This window comes from Trachemys scripta, chromosome 5 (genome assembly GCF_013100865.1).
Source record: "Trachemys scripta elegans isolate TJP31775 chromosome 5, CAS_Tse_1.0, whole genome shotgun sequence".
Lineage (NCBI taxonomy): Eukaryota > Metazoa > Chordata > Testudines > Emydidae > Trachemys > Trachemys scripta.
In genome coordinates this window covers 13,782,210-13,798,316 of record NC_048302.1, presented here as the reverse complement: position 1 = coordinate 13,798,316, position 16,107 = coordinate 13,782,210, and the positions used below count along the sequence as shown (strand labels likewise).

The window sequence follows — 16,107 nt, the reverse complement described above, 5'->3', positions numbered from 1 at the left end:
CAGAAGTAAGAAAGAACTGATCGCCAGCTAAGGAGAACCCTAACGATACCCATGGCAACTTTCCGTCTTCAAGTGTCAGTGATGCCACGGCACTTATGGAGTTTAACATCAAAGCATAAATCAGCAACAGGAAATTACCAGCTTGAAAGGGTCAGAGAGATTACCAGATTTATTATGGCAGGGGAGAAGCGAGAGAGCAGCCGTGCTTCAGAGTACTTTGAGGCGAGGGCCAAAAATGCACCGTATGAGAAGAAAAAATTTCCAAGAAAATGTTAATTAAAAGCAAGGTCACAGTTCCAGAGTAACAATGGCATCTCCTCGTTTCCAAGCGATGAATGAATGAAGGGCTCTTCATTCCCCACAATAAATCAGTCAGTCATTTTGCAATAACATTCCCAGCTGGCTTTGATGCTGTGATCCAACTAATTAATAAAAACGTACTCAGCAAAAGGTTCCTTCTTGCTTGCTAATCCTTTTATTTGTAAGTGACAAGTTTTAGTTAGGCCAGAGTCAGTTCTCCCGCACAGGTCAGTGACACAACTGGAACCATGTCCGATTTTTGTTTACCGGTGGTAAGGCTGATAGTTTCATTTTGTGTGTGTGTGTGTGTGTGTGTGTGTGTGAACGCACGCGCACACATGCGCACTTTTGTGAGTACTAAGCAGTCCTGAAGACTAAAGTCCTCTCTATTTAACCACTCAGCAAGTATAGCACAGGCTATTGCCGGTCACGCTTCCGCCACACTGCCTTGCCAATGTGCCTCGACCCCGACCTGTCTGAATCGCCCCTAGTGGGGAGAAGGTAGTTCAGTCTCTATGCCCGTTCAAATCTGGGCCTTCCTGCTGAAACTGCCCACCGGAGATAGTCCCGGTTCATTTCGTAATGGATGAGAATCAGCCCTTACTACACTGAACATCACACAACCATCTGATCTAAGTATATTTTGGCTACCTGGAAGGGAAAGGGTTCCATATCCCATTACCCAGGCTGATACCTACAACAAACACACAACATGCAGCCAGGTCTAACCCCCGCTTTGGCCGATCTGATGTTGCCAGATGGCACATTTTCTAGGGTGTGGGCTCACTGTTTCCCAATAGAACATCGTTAGTGGCAGGACCAACAGCCACATCAAAGTTAAAATGGCCAGAGGGCACAATACAGAAGTGCAAATCGTTACTAAGTGCTCTTGAAAATGAAGCCAACCATTTAGGCTCCAGTAGATCTGGGATGGGGGTCTTACAAATACACCGGACCCTCGCTAGAACGCAGGATTTGGGATCCATGCGCGGTACTGCGTTAACGTGGGGACCGCGTTAAAATAAATTGCAATTGAAGTGGCTGCGACTGTTATATGCGAATTTGTGCTATATAGACGGGCGTTCTAGTGAGGGTGTATTGAAGATCAGGCTATCAGCAAACACAAGCACTCAAGCAAATACTTTGCAAAAACCAACTCCGTGGGAGTGGATGAGCCAATGTCTCAATTACATAATACTCGAAAGAATCAGTGGTCCTTACTTCATGTTTTGATTCTAATAATATGGTGCTTCTATGGATGTAACCTTAAAAGGTTACTCTCTAAGCCAATTTAATAGAAATCCTAGACATGTTTTCAAATGAGGACATAGCACATACGATCATACAGCATTGTATTATGATAAGCCTCATGTACTTAGATTAGAAGCAAGGGTAAAAAGTATCCTACAGCTAGAGTTACAGCAGAATCTGTAACAACATGAAAACTAGGAAGAAAAAAGAAGTCTTGTGTGTGTCTAGACAGCACCTCTTCTGAAATAAACCTTGCATCCAATTCATCTCCCATGGCTATTGCAGAAAGGTGATAATTAGGATAAGGCAGAAACTGGGCACCTGCCAGCCCTATCCCATGCTCTCTCCTGCTCTGCTCTCATTTCTGTCTCACTGCCTTCATTGCTCTTTGTAGCTAAATGTTGCAAAGGAGGACTCCAGAAAAGAACCAGAGACAAGGGAGAGTGAAATTGACTAATAAAACAAACTATACTCAGCAATTCACCCTTCACTGTCATTTGCTACAGAACCTGGCACTTTCATCAACTGAGCGGCACCCAAACAATTCTTTTGCTGTTAGTTTGAGGGCTAACTTCTGTGCTCTGGGGAAGTAGCAAAAGGGAACTGATCCACAGACATGATGGGGGTGGCTGCTCTAATTCTGGTGGAGCCCAAATGACTTATCACCAGTAGTTTTGAAGAAGTCCTTTCTGATTATCAGATGGATGCGCTCGAGTCACACAACTAAGTTTTATTCTTTATGTTATGTTATAGTACCACCCGGAAGCCTCAGAAGAGAAGAGGACCCCATACACATAGAGACAGACCTGATCTTACAATCTGATCTTACAATTTTCAAGACAGACAAAAGAATGGGAGAATAGCTGTACCATTAGCACAGAAAGATTAAGCGACTTGGCCAAAATTATATAGGGAAGTCCGTTGTAATTATTGGCTTCCACAATTCACAATAGTAGGACTGCACAAATCTGACCTCTTCTCAGGTGGACAAATCCTTGACTTTTTGAAGACTTATCTTATGACAACACCACACATTATTGAAATGATTGTTACACAATCTTAGTGTCTGACATACAAATTGTCTTCCACAGTGCATTCTACTTTTTTTTTTTTAAGTAATGTGATTTAAAAATAGATACTGCACCATAATTTTTTTTGCCACAGTATTCCCTGTACTTAGAATGGGAATAACACTACTACAGGTGGGAACATCCAGCTTTTAATAAAAATGGAAGAATTAAATTAAAATAAACAATAATAATTGTTAAATTGTAGGGATTTCTTCTCAAATATCTCTAGGAACATTACCAAATATTAAGAAGTGTCAAGTACTAAGTAAAGTTCATTAAACTTCAGTGATCTTGATAGCTTTGGGATGTTGATCAGCCATGAACCCATTACACTCAATACCTCCCCATCCCTTTAAAGCTGAAGTCAGCAAATCAAACACCTCGTTAACTAAGCTTTTTAATTTATGTAGGTTTCATTTCCTGATAGTTTCCTGAGATCCATTCATTTTCCAGATGCATTCACTCTTCTCACAATTGACTACTGACTATGTAATACTAACTTACTGTGCCAGGGACTAACAGAAGAGCTCTCTTTTCCAAACACCAAGCTGTTCTGTTTTCTCTTCCATACTCCTCCACTGATGTTACCTAGCTACATAACCTAACCTCCGGTCAAATGAATAACTTGCTTTAAAGCCAGTCACAATCACAACCCCAACCACCTCCACACTTTGGGGAAGTCTGAATCCTTATCTGGATCAGAACTCTGCCTCTTGCCCCTAATTTTATAATTTGCTGTCCCAAATCCCCCGATCAGTGCACCCTCAGACTTTAGGGGAAGTTTGGATCCAGATGTGAACTTGACCCATGTCCAATATCACACTACTGCCTGCTGATTACGACCAGCCTCTCTGCACCCCTTCCTCCCAGGGAGTGAGGGTGGAGTCAGGCTCCCCTCCTCTCACATGTCCATTGCTCCCACAGCAAAAAAGAATGGTGCATTTTCAACTCTCAAACTGAAGCTAGAGATGAACTGAAACAGGAACTATTTAGCTAAGCTGAACCACTAAAGTGGAACCATTCTGGGTCTACAAACCTAAACATCAACAGACAAAATTTTGCAAACCCAACCTGCCGCTTTGCCCCTCCCTTGCCGCATCCCCGTCAGCAATGTCTGGTCTCTAACCTCCCCCGCCCCGAGATATACTGCTTTTATAAACTACTAGCTTGGCCACTGCAGAAAGGAACATACCTTTGGAGAAATCTTAATGTGGAACAGGATATTCTGGAAGTGGTGCCCATCGTTCACTTGCAGAAGAACCGTATCATCCCGACTGTCAGAACCATCGTGAGCATAACGTAGGAGTCCGTTCGCCAGGTCATCAAGATGGAATACTTGGGCTGCAGAAGCTGTGTCCCCTGGAGCTTTGACCAGCTGGCCATGACGTGGAGGATCTAAAACCACCACCTCTACATCCTGGGGATTGTCATTGTCTCGAATATCAAGCAACACGTTTGTTATTGATCCAACATCCCCTGTGCTGATAAAGAGGACTTCATTCCTTAGCACATATGGGGCCTGAAACATAAAACCAGCTCTTAGCTGTTTGCTAAACGACAGTGCTCGAATGGTGATGGAAGTCTGGGAAGTAAGGTGTGGGGCAGGGAGATGAATTCCCTTCATGTGCTGGAAAGCTCCGATTTGTAAACAAGAAAGATTCACTAACTGCACGTTTCCCCAGGAGGGTAGAACTTAGATACCTAGACAGATTTAATTACATAAGAAGGTGGGATTCTCACACTAGCAAGCTGAACAAAAAGCCTCAGGACATTTATGCATAAAGCAGTGTAGTTACCTGCTCACGGCCTGTATCCCCTTTGCTGCTCTACTTGGATAGCTCGATAAGAACCTTCAGGGACAAAGGCTGGTTTTGCTAAAGTCAGTGGGAACTCCGAGCAATAACTGACTTCAAGTTCTTTTCCCCCTGATTTTCGTAGAGCTGCCCTAGCATCTAGTTACAACCCTCTCACTTGCCCAATGACCAAGAAGAAGAAGGCATCATTCCTATCGAGGTAAGACTATGATGAGGAGGAAAACATACATAAAAATACGAACTGAAACTTCACGGAACAGACAATGCCGCCCCCTCTTGCACATACTGGGTAATGGCTCTAGATGTAACCCAAGAGAAGAGTGCCACCTATTGCATTCACCACTACCCATTTCTGCAGCTCCTGGGAGACTTCCTAGGCGTTCCCTGGAAGTCTCCCATACAGGTAATGACCAGGCCCAATCATGCTTCGCTTTTGTAAACAAATGAAATCGCAGTCTCAGGTAGTATGGCAACATTATTAATCATATTTATTACGGTAGTGCCCAGGCAGCAACTGAGATCAGGGCCGCCTTGCGTTAGGCACTGTACGAGCACAGAGCAGCAGACTGTCCCTGCTCTGAAGAGCTTAAAATCTACTAGACAAGACAGAGACAGGTTAGGGGAAAGGCATATAACACTGTTTCATTATAACCGGTTACGTATCTGTGTAAGTGTGTTTTCTTCAGGTTTCAAGTGTCCCTTTATCTAGAAAGCAGGCACCATGAACCTTTAGAAAAGGGATTTTTTTTCTAATCAAAACCCAAAGCCAAAGAAAACAGGTTGTCTCCACCTGTTGTCTATTGTCATCTACTTTAAATTGTACGCTCTTAGGGATGGAGACTATCTGTACAGTGCCTTTCATCATGGGGCCCTCACCCCTGTTGGAACCTGTAGACACAACCATAATAAACTAAATAATAATCTTAGTTTAATATCCCTCTGCTGAAATCAGGGTTGTTTTTAGAACAGCTCCTCTTCTTCTCAGACCCACTCTTTTCCTCAAAAACAAACGTTATTAAACCGATGATATTGTCATATAAGGAACACCATTGCAAATGCACACGATACAGACTATGGGTACTTATCTATTCCCTGACATGCAAATTAAAAAGAAATCTAAAGTGATGGCTTCATGCACACAAATGATTCCATGTAACATCCTAATGGCTGGGAGGCCTCAGCTTATGATAAAGCTTCTTAGTGGAAGTGACTGAATGGAGTAACATGGGAATGCCCAGGGTTTTGTTACTCGGCTGGTGAAGAAGTGAGTCTTAACAATAATAAAGCAAAAACCCACCTCCACTTGGCTGGGCTTTTGATCTCTCGTCCAGCAGACAAAATGAGAATTGAGCATCACAGACTTTGGACTAAATTCAGCGTGGGCATAAGTAGGTACAATTTGCACTGAAGTCAACAGAATCATGTCTCCTTAGGCCAGGACTGAATTTGGCCCATTGTCTCCAAAAGAATCAGTCAAGAGCATTCTTAAACTCTTCACCGCAGCTATCATATGAAGTGCTTGTACAGACACAGACCCTAGGGCCTGACCCTCAGGAGTCAATGGAGATGGAACTGATTTCAATAGGCTTTGGATCAGACCTCTAATCCTAGCTCATCTAAGTCTCTACTCTGCTTCCACTCAAACCAATGGGAGTTCTACCAGTGACTTCAACACTTGTAAGACTAGGCCTGTAATGAAATATTTTCTTGCTGCGCAAAGTACCAGGCCACCAAATAATGCTCAAACATATGTTTTATGGAAAACAAATTCAATTTATAGATTGGACCAACCTGGCTACACAACAGCCTTAACTCCAGGGCCAAGGGGCACCTAACCTCTATTTTGAAGACATTACACAACCTGGGAAGAAGTCCGGTTACAGTCCACATTTTACCAGTTTCAAATTAGTTATCTAGTTCTTTATTGTAAGGAGCACTGTTGAGTTGTGCAACCTATTGTGTAAGGTATTAATTTAGCCCACACAGAAAATAATGCTTAAAAGCAAGAAAACACAATCAAGTTTTTTTTTTTAAATCCTCAAGTTTAAGGGCCCAACCCTGCGAGATGCTGAATTCCTACTGACTTCACAGGATCAAGAGACTATGTGTCCCCCAAAAAGAAAAAAACAACTCAAATTGGAGGATTTATTCCATACCAGGAACACTAAATAGATAAATAAAATGGTCACCAATCATAGTGAGGATGTCAGTAGTCCAATGTGCCAACATTTCTGCTTTGGAGTTGTGTTGCAGTTGGTGGTAGTCCTACATAATTAGCCTAAAACACAGCACTACAGCTTTGAAATCTGAGCCTAACTGGAGAGATTAAAGGAACCTTTATATATTTCTGAAATGACTCATTATGATTAAGGATGCGGAGGAAGGCAGACAAGAGTCAACACTAAAAGACTATGGCCCTGATTCTCAGTAACCCTAAGGCTGTTTTACACTGCTTTGATGGTATAAAGAGGCCTTAAAGGTAATGATTCTCATTCCCCTTTACACTGGCTGGAGTGGGGTAAAACAGCCTTTGTTTAAATGAGAATCAGATCCCCTAAGAGTATAAAATGTGATTACCACTACTGATTGGCTAAGAATTGCGCACCCAGCTAATCTGTGCTAAAACATCCAATTAATTGTGTAACCCTGTCCTCCTTTCACATACTTGTTTATCTCATCCACCTTTTATATTTTGTGTTTCAGACTGTAAGCTCTTTGGGGGCATAAAAGTCTTTTGCTATATGTTTGTACAGCACCTAGCACCATGGGGCCCCAACTTGATTGAGACCTCTAGGCAACAGCAGACTATAGATATTAAATAATGATAATAGTAAAATAATCCTATACAATGGGAACACGGACTATAAGCTCAATATGAGTAAAAGTGGTGAGCAATTTAAGGGGTACATAAATGACTACAGAGACATTTAGAAAGCTCTTTTGCTCTGTTTGTTCCTATTAGTGTACTTAATCAGCAGCCCTGAAACAGACTCTCTAACTACAGGCTCTCAAGTGCAAAAGATTCGACTGTAGAGATCAATAATGACTCAGTTGCAGTGCAATAAAGGACTAGATCAGGGGTCGGCAACCTTTCAGAAGTGGTGTGCCGAGTCTTCATTTATTCACTCTAATTTAAGGTTTTGCGTGCCAGTCATACATTTTAACATTTTAGAAGGTCTCTTTCTATAAGTCTATAAAATATAACTAAACTATTGTTATATATAAAGTAAATAAGGTTTTTAAAATGTTTAAGAAGCTTCATTTAAAATTAAATTAAAATGCAGAGCCCCTCGGACCAGTGGCCAGGACCCGGCAGTGTGAGTGCCACTGAAAATGAGCTCGCGTGCTGCCTTCAGCACGCGTGCCATAGGTTACCTACCCCGGACTAGATCATCCACTAACTGTAAGGATATTTTAAACAGTAAGTGACTCTCAACCTTAACCTTAGAAGAGCTGCTGTTCTGCTATACCACAGTAATTGTGCCCAGCACCACAGTACTCAGTGGCTCAAGTTCTGTTCTCACGTAAACTGTTTTTACATGGTGTAATTCTATTAATTTACATGGAGCTACTCCTAATTCACACCAGTATAAATGAGAGGAAAATCCAGTCCTGTGTGTCTCTGGTAAAACCTCTTTGGCTTGAAGAAATTCAAATTGACTGAGTTTTACTCAGGTTCATTGGTTATTGTTACAAGATACCAAGTTTCTCTTGTACATTTAAAATCTATATAAAAATATCAGGGATTTCTTCAGCTTTGTTATATTACCTGTGTCGACAGTGCTTGCACGGTGATCATCTCTAACTGGGAGAAGAGTCGCTGATTGCTGACCTTCAAGGAAAACTGACCTTTCCTAAATAAGTCCCCCCCCATAAAAATAGAATATTATTAATGGATGAAATGTGCTCGTGGAACAGAAGAAAGATAAAATACTATATATTCAAAGAGGAATGCATAGATTGGTGAACTTAATATTTCTGCAATTGGGTTTATATAGTATCTTTAGTGAAGTGCATTCACAGTACATAATATACTCCAATTTCCCTTTGCCTATTATTACTCACAGTAAGCCAATATGTCCAAAATTCAATAAACTAGTCTTCATTAAAGAATACTGGGTGGGATTTTCAAAAGCACTTAAGTGACTTTTTGAAGACCATGCAGAAAGAAATCTCTAGCTCAATAGAAAACCACCCGCTCCTGCCCCTTATCTATTCAGAATTAGCTAACATTTTTAAGTGCCTTGAGATTCTCACATGAAGAGTGCTCTGAAAATGCAAAATTATTATTGAAAACAATGGGCCAAATTCTGCTCTTAGTTACACAGGTGTAAAACTGGAATTACTCCACTGATTCCAGCCCTCACACTAGAGCTTACTCTGGTTTCAAGGTGGTGTAACCGAGTGTGGAATTTGGCGCTCGGTCTCATTCTGGCACATACAAGTGGCAGTCAGTAGATGCAATTTCCTCAAACATTTCGGATCTGAACACTCCCAGGTTCTATACATGAAGTAATGGAACATACAGTCAGGACCTAAAAACTGAGTGCCTGATGTCAGTAGTGGCTGAGCGCAGGTCATGCTGGGATGTGGATCTACATAATTATTTGAATATCTTCCTGTAGGTATCAGATAACTAAATACCACAACCACCATTAAAATATCAACATTTACCACCACCATCTCCGTATCCCAAGCATAGGACCTACACTTGCTCCTACTGAATCCAACAGCAAAGTCTCATTCAATTAAATGGGAGCTGGATCAGAGTTATCTGCTATTCTAAACGCGGAGGGAAATGTGCAGTCTGTGATACCATGGTACAGCAGCTTTGGCGCAGTGATGGAAAACATTGCAATGCACCTCACAGAAAGCAGTTACAGCGCTCTGCCAACTGACAGGTGAGTAACTCTTCGAGATGCATCCATCTTTGCAAGGCCAAGAGATCAAAACAAAGACACGCTCAGTCACCTGGATTTCTCTCTGTTGTGCACAAAGCGGACTCTCTTCTCCTTCACATCCTTCCAGCTGAAGTGGTCACCCTTGTCCAGTTGCACATCTTTCCCATTCTCCATGATCACTAGCCTGCCATTGGTGGGAGAGCTGACCACATGGAACAGCAGCTCTCCATCTCGGTCACCCAGGTCACGTGCATCCATGAAGGACAAGTCCAGTGGCTTTACCCCACCAATCCCTACTGTGAGTGAACCATTCACCTGGGAAACAGACGTATCTGTGCTGGCTAGAAACAAGGGGAAAACATCATTAATACATAAGACATGCTCTCACTACATAATCGGAGGCTATGTTTATTTGTCTCTCTGTCCTCCTAAGATGTGCATGTTTGCCGCTGCCCTCTGCTAGATACTACACCAGAATCACCTAATGTCACTCTTATCTCAGTATCCATATCTGTAAAACGGGAATAACACCACTTACTGACCTTCCCCCAACAGGGGTATTAATTAGTTCGTGTCTACACGGTGCTTTGTACATATAAAATGCTATGTCTTATTGTTGCCTCAGTAATGTATTTTTCCCACCTGGGTTTTATTCTGCATCCACTAATGATGGGAGACGGGACTGGGGGAAGAGAATTATCCCTAACTATACAAATTAACTTTACTTGGAATTCCGGCTGCATGCATTTTCCTGAAAAGAAACATTACAGAGAACTAGCTTTCTGCTCCTTTTAATAGCCAGTCTGTGAACAACATGGAGGGTCTGTACAAAACTTGGGTTTAAAAAATACTACTACACACGTGCTACCTCTAGACCCATAAACCTGTCAGAAAAACACCAGTTAAGTTCCCTTACCCACCATGGGAGGAACTCACCTTCACACTCTCTGGTCCTGGTGTTGCCATAAAAACCATGACCACAGTAAGAAACACAAAGCTTATTCTTCAAAAACATGGTGGCATCACAGAGGTGGCACTCTCTGGCATTGTCACACTCCAAGCATCCCCCGGGGCAAGCTGAGAAGGATGGGAAGGCACAAGCTCATTAGCCACCACAAACAATGCAAGAACTGATATGTGCAGGTGTCCCAGTTCTTAGATTAGGAAACAACTACTCCCATTACTACCTTGCCTAATGGTAAAAAACGACCTGAACTGTATCTACAAGTGCTAACACACCCATTTACAAATACACAGAGAGTAAGTGTCCTTGGGAGGAAGCGTTTACTAGGGTCGGATTCATTGCTGGTTCTACTAGTATCCCCCATTTAACATAGGGAAGCTCTCTCAAACTGACAATCTTTCAAAACAGAAGAATGTTTTAAGTGGAACCACGGTTAGCTTCGCACATGTGAAAATCTGGCCGTGTACTCAGATCCTGCACAACTAGCTAATCTGAACATACCGTAGAAAGCTATAATAGAGTGGATCTATTACATAACAGTAAATGTTATTTTTATTATGGGCAAATGTCATAAGTAGAGGTTCACTAAAACCAGAGTTGCTGTTTGGGGGAATTTCACTCTATTCAAACTCATCATAAGGGGGTTCCAGGGTAGGCATAGCCTATTCCTTAATATTTCACCTAGTCAGCAATGAGTTTCATATCACTGCATGTCAGCGGTGCTCTCTGTTTGCCTAAGTGAGAATTAACAGTTCACAGTGTTTAAAGAGTTGCAAACTCAATCCCATCCCACCTTCTCACACCAGTTCTGTTCACCTGTGCATTTCTGTTCTGTACGGTCTGCATAGTATCGCTTCCCACAGTCCAGGACACAATGTGTTTGCAAGAGGAGAAAAGGAGCTTCACAGCGAGCGCACTCATTTGGATGGTGACACTGGAGGCAATGGTCATCACATCCTGAAAAACATTTGCAAAACCAAAAGAATTAACTACCATCTACGTACTAGCAACGAGGCCTTTTATTGCTGCCTGCACAAAAGCGATATATGGCTGGGTCTAGTACATTAATACCTATGTGTCTACAGAGATACATTGCATGTAGGGGGCTTGGAGGCTGAAGTTAGGGCATGCCTTCAAAATCAAAAACTTGCTGTACACACAAATGAAAATTAGAGACAGACTCGAAAACGAAAGAGGGAAGTATGGCACTGTAGTGATAGCTAAAAGCAGTTTCACAGAGACTTACGTTGGCATGTGTCTGATTCCCTGTAGAAAGCTAACGGGCACTGTTCAACGCAGGCCCCATCCTGCAGAATGTAGCCATCCATGCACTGCAGACAGTCAGTCCTCGCGGGGCCTTTACAAGCATTACAGCTCCAGTCACACTCTAGAATAAAGAAAACGTCAAAGTAGGGCAGCCTTCTGCGTGCACATCCAGCGCGGTACAAGCGTTTAACACATTAGGCATCTATCAGCTGCGGAAGCCAAATCCCGAGCAGCGAAGGGTAAAGCAAGGACAGCGCAATAGATGGAAGATCAGAGAGATTTCTAATGTGGGGCCTTCTTCTAACAACAAGAATTCCTCTCTTTGGCTTAACATTCCCTAATTACATTCCACACAGGTATTGTTCAGTGTTTGGACCTTCTTATCAGTGATGTAGCTTCGCAACCAGAGAAGTCTGCTCTTCTCCCTTAGGCACCAGTGGGTCCTTATCTGCTAATGCTAAGCATTAGTATTTATCCACATAAAATCCTCAGTCTCTTATCTTGCACAGACTGGGAATCCTAGGATCCCAATTCATACTAACCAAAGAGGAAGGTCACTAATAGAGGAGGGACCTCAGGCCAGAAACATACCAAATATAGCTAGGCCCAATTCCACCTTCAGATTCCCAGGCTTGGCTCCTGCTGCCTTTAGTGGAGGCTGTGTGCATGTGTCTGTGTCCATCCGGGCATAATATGGCCTATAATATTATTTGTAGTATCGCAGCACCTCGACTGGGGCATTGTGGTGCTAGGCCCTGTACAAATACATCATTCAAGACAATCCCCACTCTCAAAAGCTTATAGTCTAAGTAGACAAGATAGACAATGCAGGGGAGGGGAAACAAAGGCCTACAAAGGTGAGGTGACTTGCCCAATGTCACATGGCAGCTCTGTGGCAGAGCTCGGTCCAATGCCCTATACACTGCTTCTCTACAGTATTGAAATATCATCAGACTCTCACTACCTAGTTAAATGAGGCATAGAGAGAGCCAGCTAGAAATAACTATCGAACAACAATCGATTTGCAATAGTGCTTTGGATGGTGGTGGTAGATGATAAAACTACATCATCTTCAAACTACATTTCCAGTATGGAATATTATCCAGGAGAGTTTTGGAAATCTCTCAAATCTTTCTCAATATTTGTTGTTGTTGTTGTTGTTCAGGGATGTAGTATTTACAAGCCAGAGATACTCAGGTCAATATACAAGACCCTACATGTGCTTAATACAAAAAGATTTAAAATGTTTAACCTCATTCATTATTCAACTGAGTCGTGACTGAATGAATTGCAAAACCTGACCCTTGGAAAGTCTGATGGCTCACTTACTAAATCATTTACAAAGGAAGGGTTTGTAATAATCTTGGGGATTTTTTTGTTTACTGAAAACTGAAGTATGTGACAGAGGACTGCTGAAAAAAAGATAACAGACAAAAATCTGTTCAGTAATAGACCACCTAGGCAGACCATTCTGCAGCCATCCTAATTGTTATTTTTGAATAGAAAATATGCACCTCTGCAAGTCTTGGTGGTGTAATCAAGATAATATTGCTGAGTGCAGCTTTCATACTGGCATTCACCAAATAACAGAACCTTGGCTGAGTCTCTGCATGACGTACATCCCATGGCCGACTCACAACTCAGACAGTGGACACTGCAAGCTGTAGAGAAATTAAGAAAAAAAAAATCCCTGCAATTACTGAAGCACTAGTCAAATGGTGTTAGATTTACCTGAAGCTTCGCTATAGAATGTTCTCTTTGGAGAATCTGCTGGGGTAACTCTCCATAGCTTTCCCTGCTTACCATCCCCAGACCCTGCTTCATGGCTCCATCTATCCAAAAGGGAGTTCTGGACATGTCTCCACATAGGACTTAATGTTGCTCTGAGTATCTACCAAAAGAGGCCACTTGAGAGCAATTTAAAACATTGCTTTCCCCAGATGGACAGAGTTTGTGTACTAATAATCTAGCAAACCACCAGGGTCAAACATGGGACTTGAATTCAAATCCCTGTATACAGGTGTTCTTCAAGCATTTTTCTCCTTCCATCTTGAGCAACTTACATTTAACCCTTCCAGTTTGTATTCATAGACTCAGAGTTCTGAAGGCCAGAAGGGACCATCAGGATCATCTGACCTCTTGCATAACACAAGCCAGAGAATTTCACCAAAGTGTTTCACCAACTGTTTTACATTTTGCTTGAAATGTGGGATGTTGCAGGCTGCCTTTGGCGGCACGCCTGTGGGAGGTCCCTGGTCCCACAGATTCGGCGGCATGCCTGCGGGAGGTCTGCCGAATTGCTGCCGAATCCCCAGGCCTGGGGATCTCCCGCAGGCACGCCACCAAAGGCTGCCTGACACCGCCCCCCCCCCCGCGTGGCTTGCCACCCCAGGCACGTGCTTGGAGAGCTGGTGCCTGGAGCCGCCCCTGGTCGCAGGTTTATAGAAACAGGAAGTAAAATCTGATGGTTCAGCTGGACAAGGTGCAACTCCCAGAGGTTCAAAATATTTCATTCCAACTCCACAATATTGTGAGTCTGAATTTCTCAGCTGAATGCAGGTGCATTCAACATGAATGGCACAGCTCTTGGCTATCCTTGACAGAACAAGGAGCAATGTCTCAAGTTGCAGTGCGAGAGGTCTAGGATGGATATTAGGAAACACTATGTCACTAGGAGGGTGGTGAAGCACTGGAATGGGCTACCTAGGGAATCTCCTTCCTTAGAGGTTTTTTAAGGCCCAGCTTGACGAAGTCCTGGCTGGGATGATTTAATTGGTGTTGGTCCTGCTTTGAGCAGGGGGTTGGACTAAATGACCCCCTGAGGTGCCTTCCAACCCTGATATTCTATGCTTCTCTGATCCCACAGCAAAGCTTTAATAGCAAAGTGCTACAAAAGAATGGAAAGCAACTTTGGGTACGTCTACAACTACACAGACAGAAAACCACAGCAGTGAATCTCAGATCCTGGGTCAACTGATCCGAGTTCACAGGGCTCGGACTGGGGGTGGCTAAAAATAGCTGTGTAGATGTTTGGCCTCAGATTGGAGACCTTCCCCACCACATCAGCTTTCAGAGACCAGGCTCCAGCCCAAGCCCAAACATCTACACTGCTATTTTTAGCCCTGCAGTGCAAGCCCAGGTCAGTTGATCCAGGCTCTGAGACTTGCTGCTGCAGGTCTTTTCTGCTGTACAGACGTACCCCTAGTAGCATCTAGCCAATGGGCAGAAAACCTACTAGAATACTGACCTGCCATACTTTTAATGGTGAGCAATCACTTGGAGGGGTACAATGCACATCAAAGGGCATATTTTCAGAAACACACATGCAAAAATCGTGTGGATTTGCACACCTAACTTGCATGCACAGTTACCAAAGCTGTGCTAGCAAATGCAACAATTATGCATCCAAATGGTCAGCTAGAAACATAACTGGTTATTTGGGCACACAATTATCTCAAACACAATCATGGCATCTGCTCATGCAAATGCAAGTACAATTTTATGCATACAATCATGCAGGCAAATTTCTGGAAATATGGCCCCATAAATCCAAAGGATCAAGTTCAACTGGTCGCTTTTATGGCCCGAGGTTCTCACAGGCTTGAGAATGAGTTCAGTGTGGCTGGAAAGTAGAGATCTATGAAACTCAGTGGTTCTTATTTAGGGGGGGTGCATGTGCACTTGTTCTTGGTTCAAGTTCACTTCGAGTCCTAAATCTGAAAAACTCAAAGCACAGATTAGCTGTAAATGCCTGTTTTTTCCCTGGTGTCTTGTTAAAGCTCGGAGAAACCGCCTACTTTGTCACTAGTGACAACTGAGCTAATGATTTGCTGCTATATGGTCCAAAAATGTCATACAACTCTGTAGCTACTGGGAGAAAACATCAGGTCTCCAAGGACACATGTACATTGCAGCTGGAAGTGTCATTTCCAGCTTGGGTAGATGTACACGAACTAGCTTTGATGAAAGGCATTCAGAATAGCAGTGAGGCCCCAGCAGTGCGGGCGACAGTTCAGGCTAGCCACCTGACTACTTACTTAGGGTCAAGGATAGGACTATAATAGGCCAGCTAAACTATGTTGCCATGGCTTCACGGCTATTTTTGGCACGCTAGCTCAATCAAAGCTACCCTGTGTACATCTATCTGAAATTACACCTCTAGTGGTAATGAAGACATACCTTAAATAAAAGTCTATTTAAAGCATCTAATACCTATTTATAAATGTGCCAGCACTTGTCTCATTTCATCGGTCCTTACAAAGGTGTGGCGAGCATTAATTTAGTTTTCAGAGTAGCAGCCGTGTTAGTCTGTATCCGCAAAAAGAACAGGAGTACTTGTGGCACCTTAGAGACTAACAAATTTATTAGAGCATAAGCTTTCGTGGACTACAGCCCACTTCTTCGGATGCATATAGAATGGAACATATATTGAGGAGATATATATACACACATACAGAGAGCATAAACAGGTGGGAGTTGTCTTACCAACTCTGAGAGGCCAATTAAGTAAGAGAAAAAAACTTTTGAAGTGATAATCAAGA

At 42.8% G+C, this 16,107-nt stretch overlaps 1 protein-coding gene across 6 annotated transcripts in view; it reads right to left on the bottom strand.

The window, feature by feature from the left end:
* The window catches only part of FRAS1 (Fraser extracellular matrix complex subunit 1), a 294,329-nt gene that overhangs the window by 104,101 nt on the left and 174,121 nt on the right, over window positions 1-16,107 (bottom strand). For all 6 annotated transcript variants that reach the window (XR_004645979.1, XM_034772627.1, XM_034772626.1 and 3 more), the window contains 7 exons: window positions 13,081-13,227; window positions 11,547-11,687; window positions 11,117-11,257; window positions 10,273-10,413; window positions 9,407-9,677; window positions 8,205-8,289; window positions 3,814-4,140 (listed from right to left, as the gene is read on the bottom strand). Coding sequence is in view for 5 of the 6 variants with exons in the window: in XM_034772627.1 (XP_034628518.1) it covers window positions 3,814-4,140; window positions 8,205-8,289; window positions 9,407-9,677; window positions 10,273-10,413; window positions 11,117-11,257; window positions 11,547-11,687; window positions 13,081-13,227 (1,253 nt within the window). In the remaining variant the exon portion in view is untranslated. The remainder of the gene's footprint in view (window positions 1-3,813; window positions 4,141-8,204; window positions 8,290-9,406; window positions 9,678-10,272; window positions 10,414-11,116; window positions 11,258-11,546; window positions 11,688-13,080; window positions 13,228-16,107) is intronic.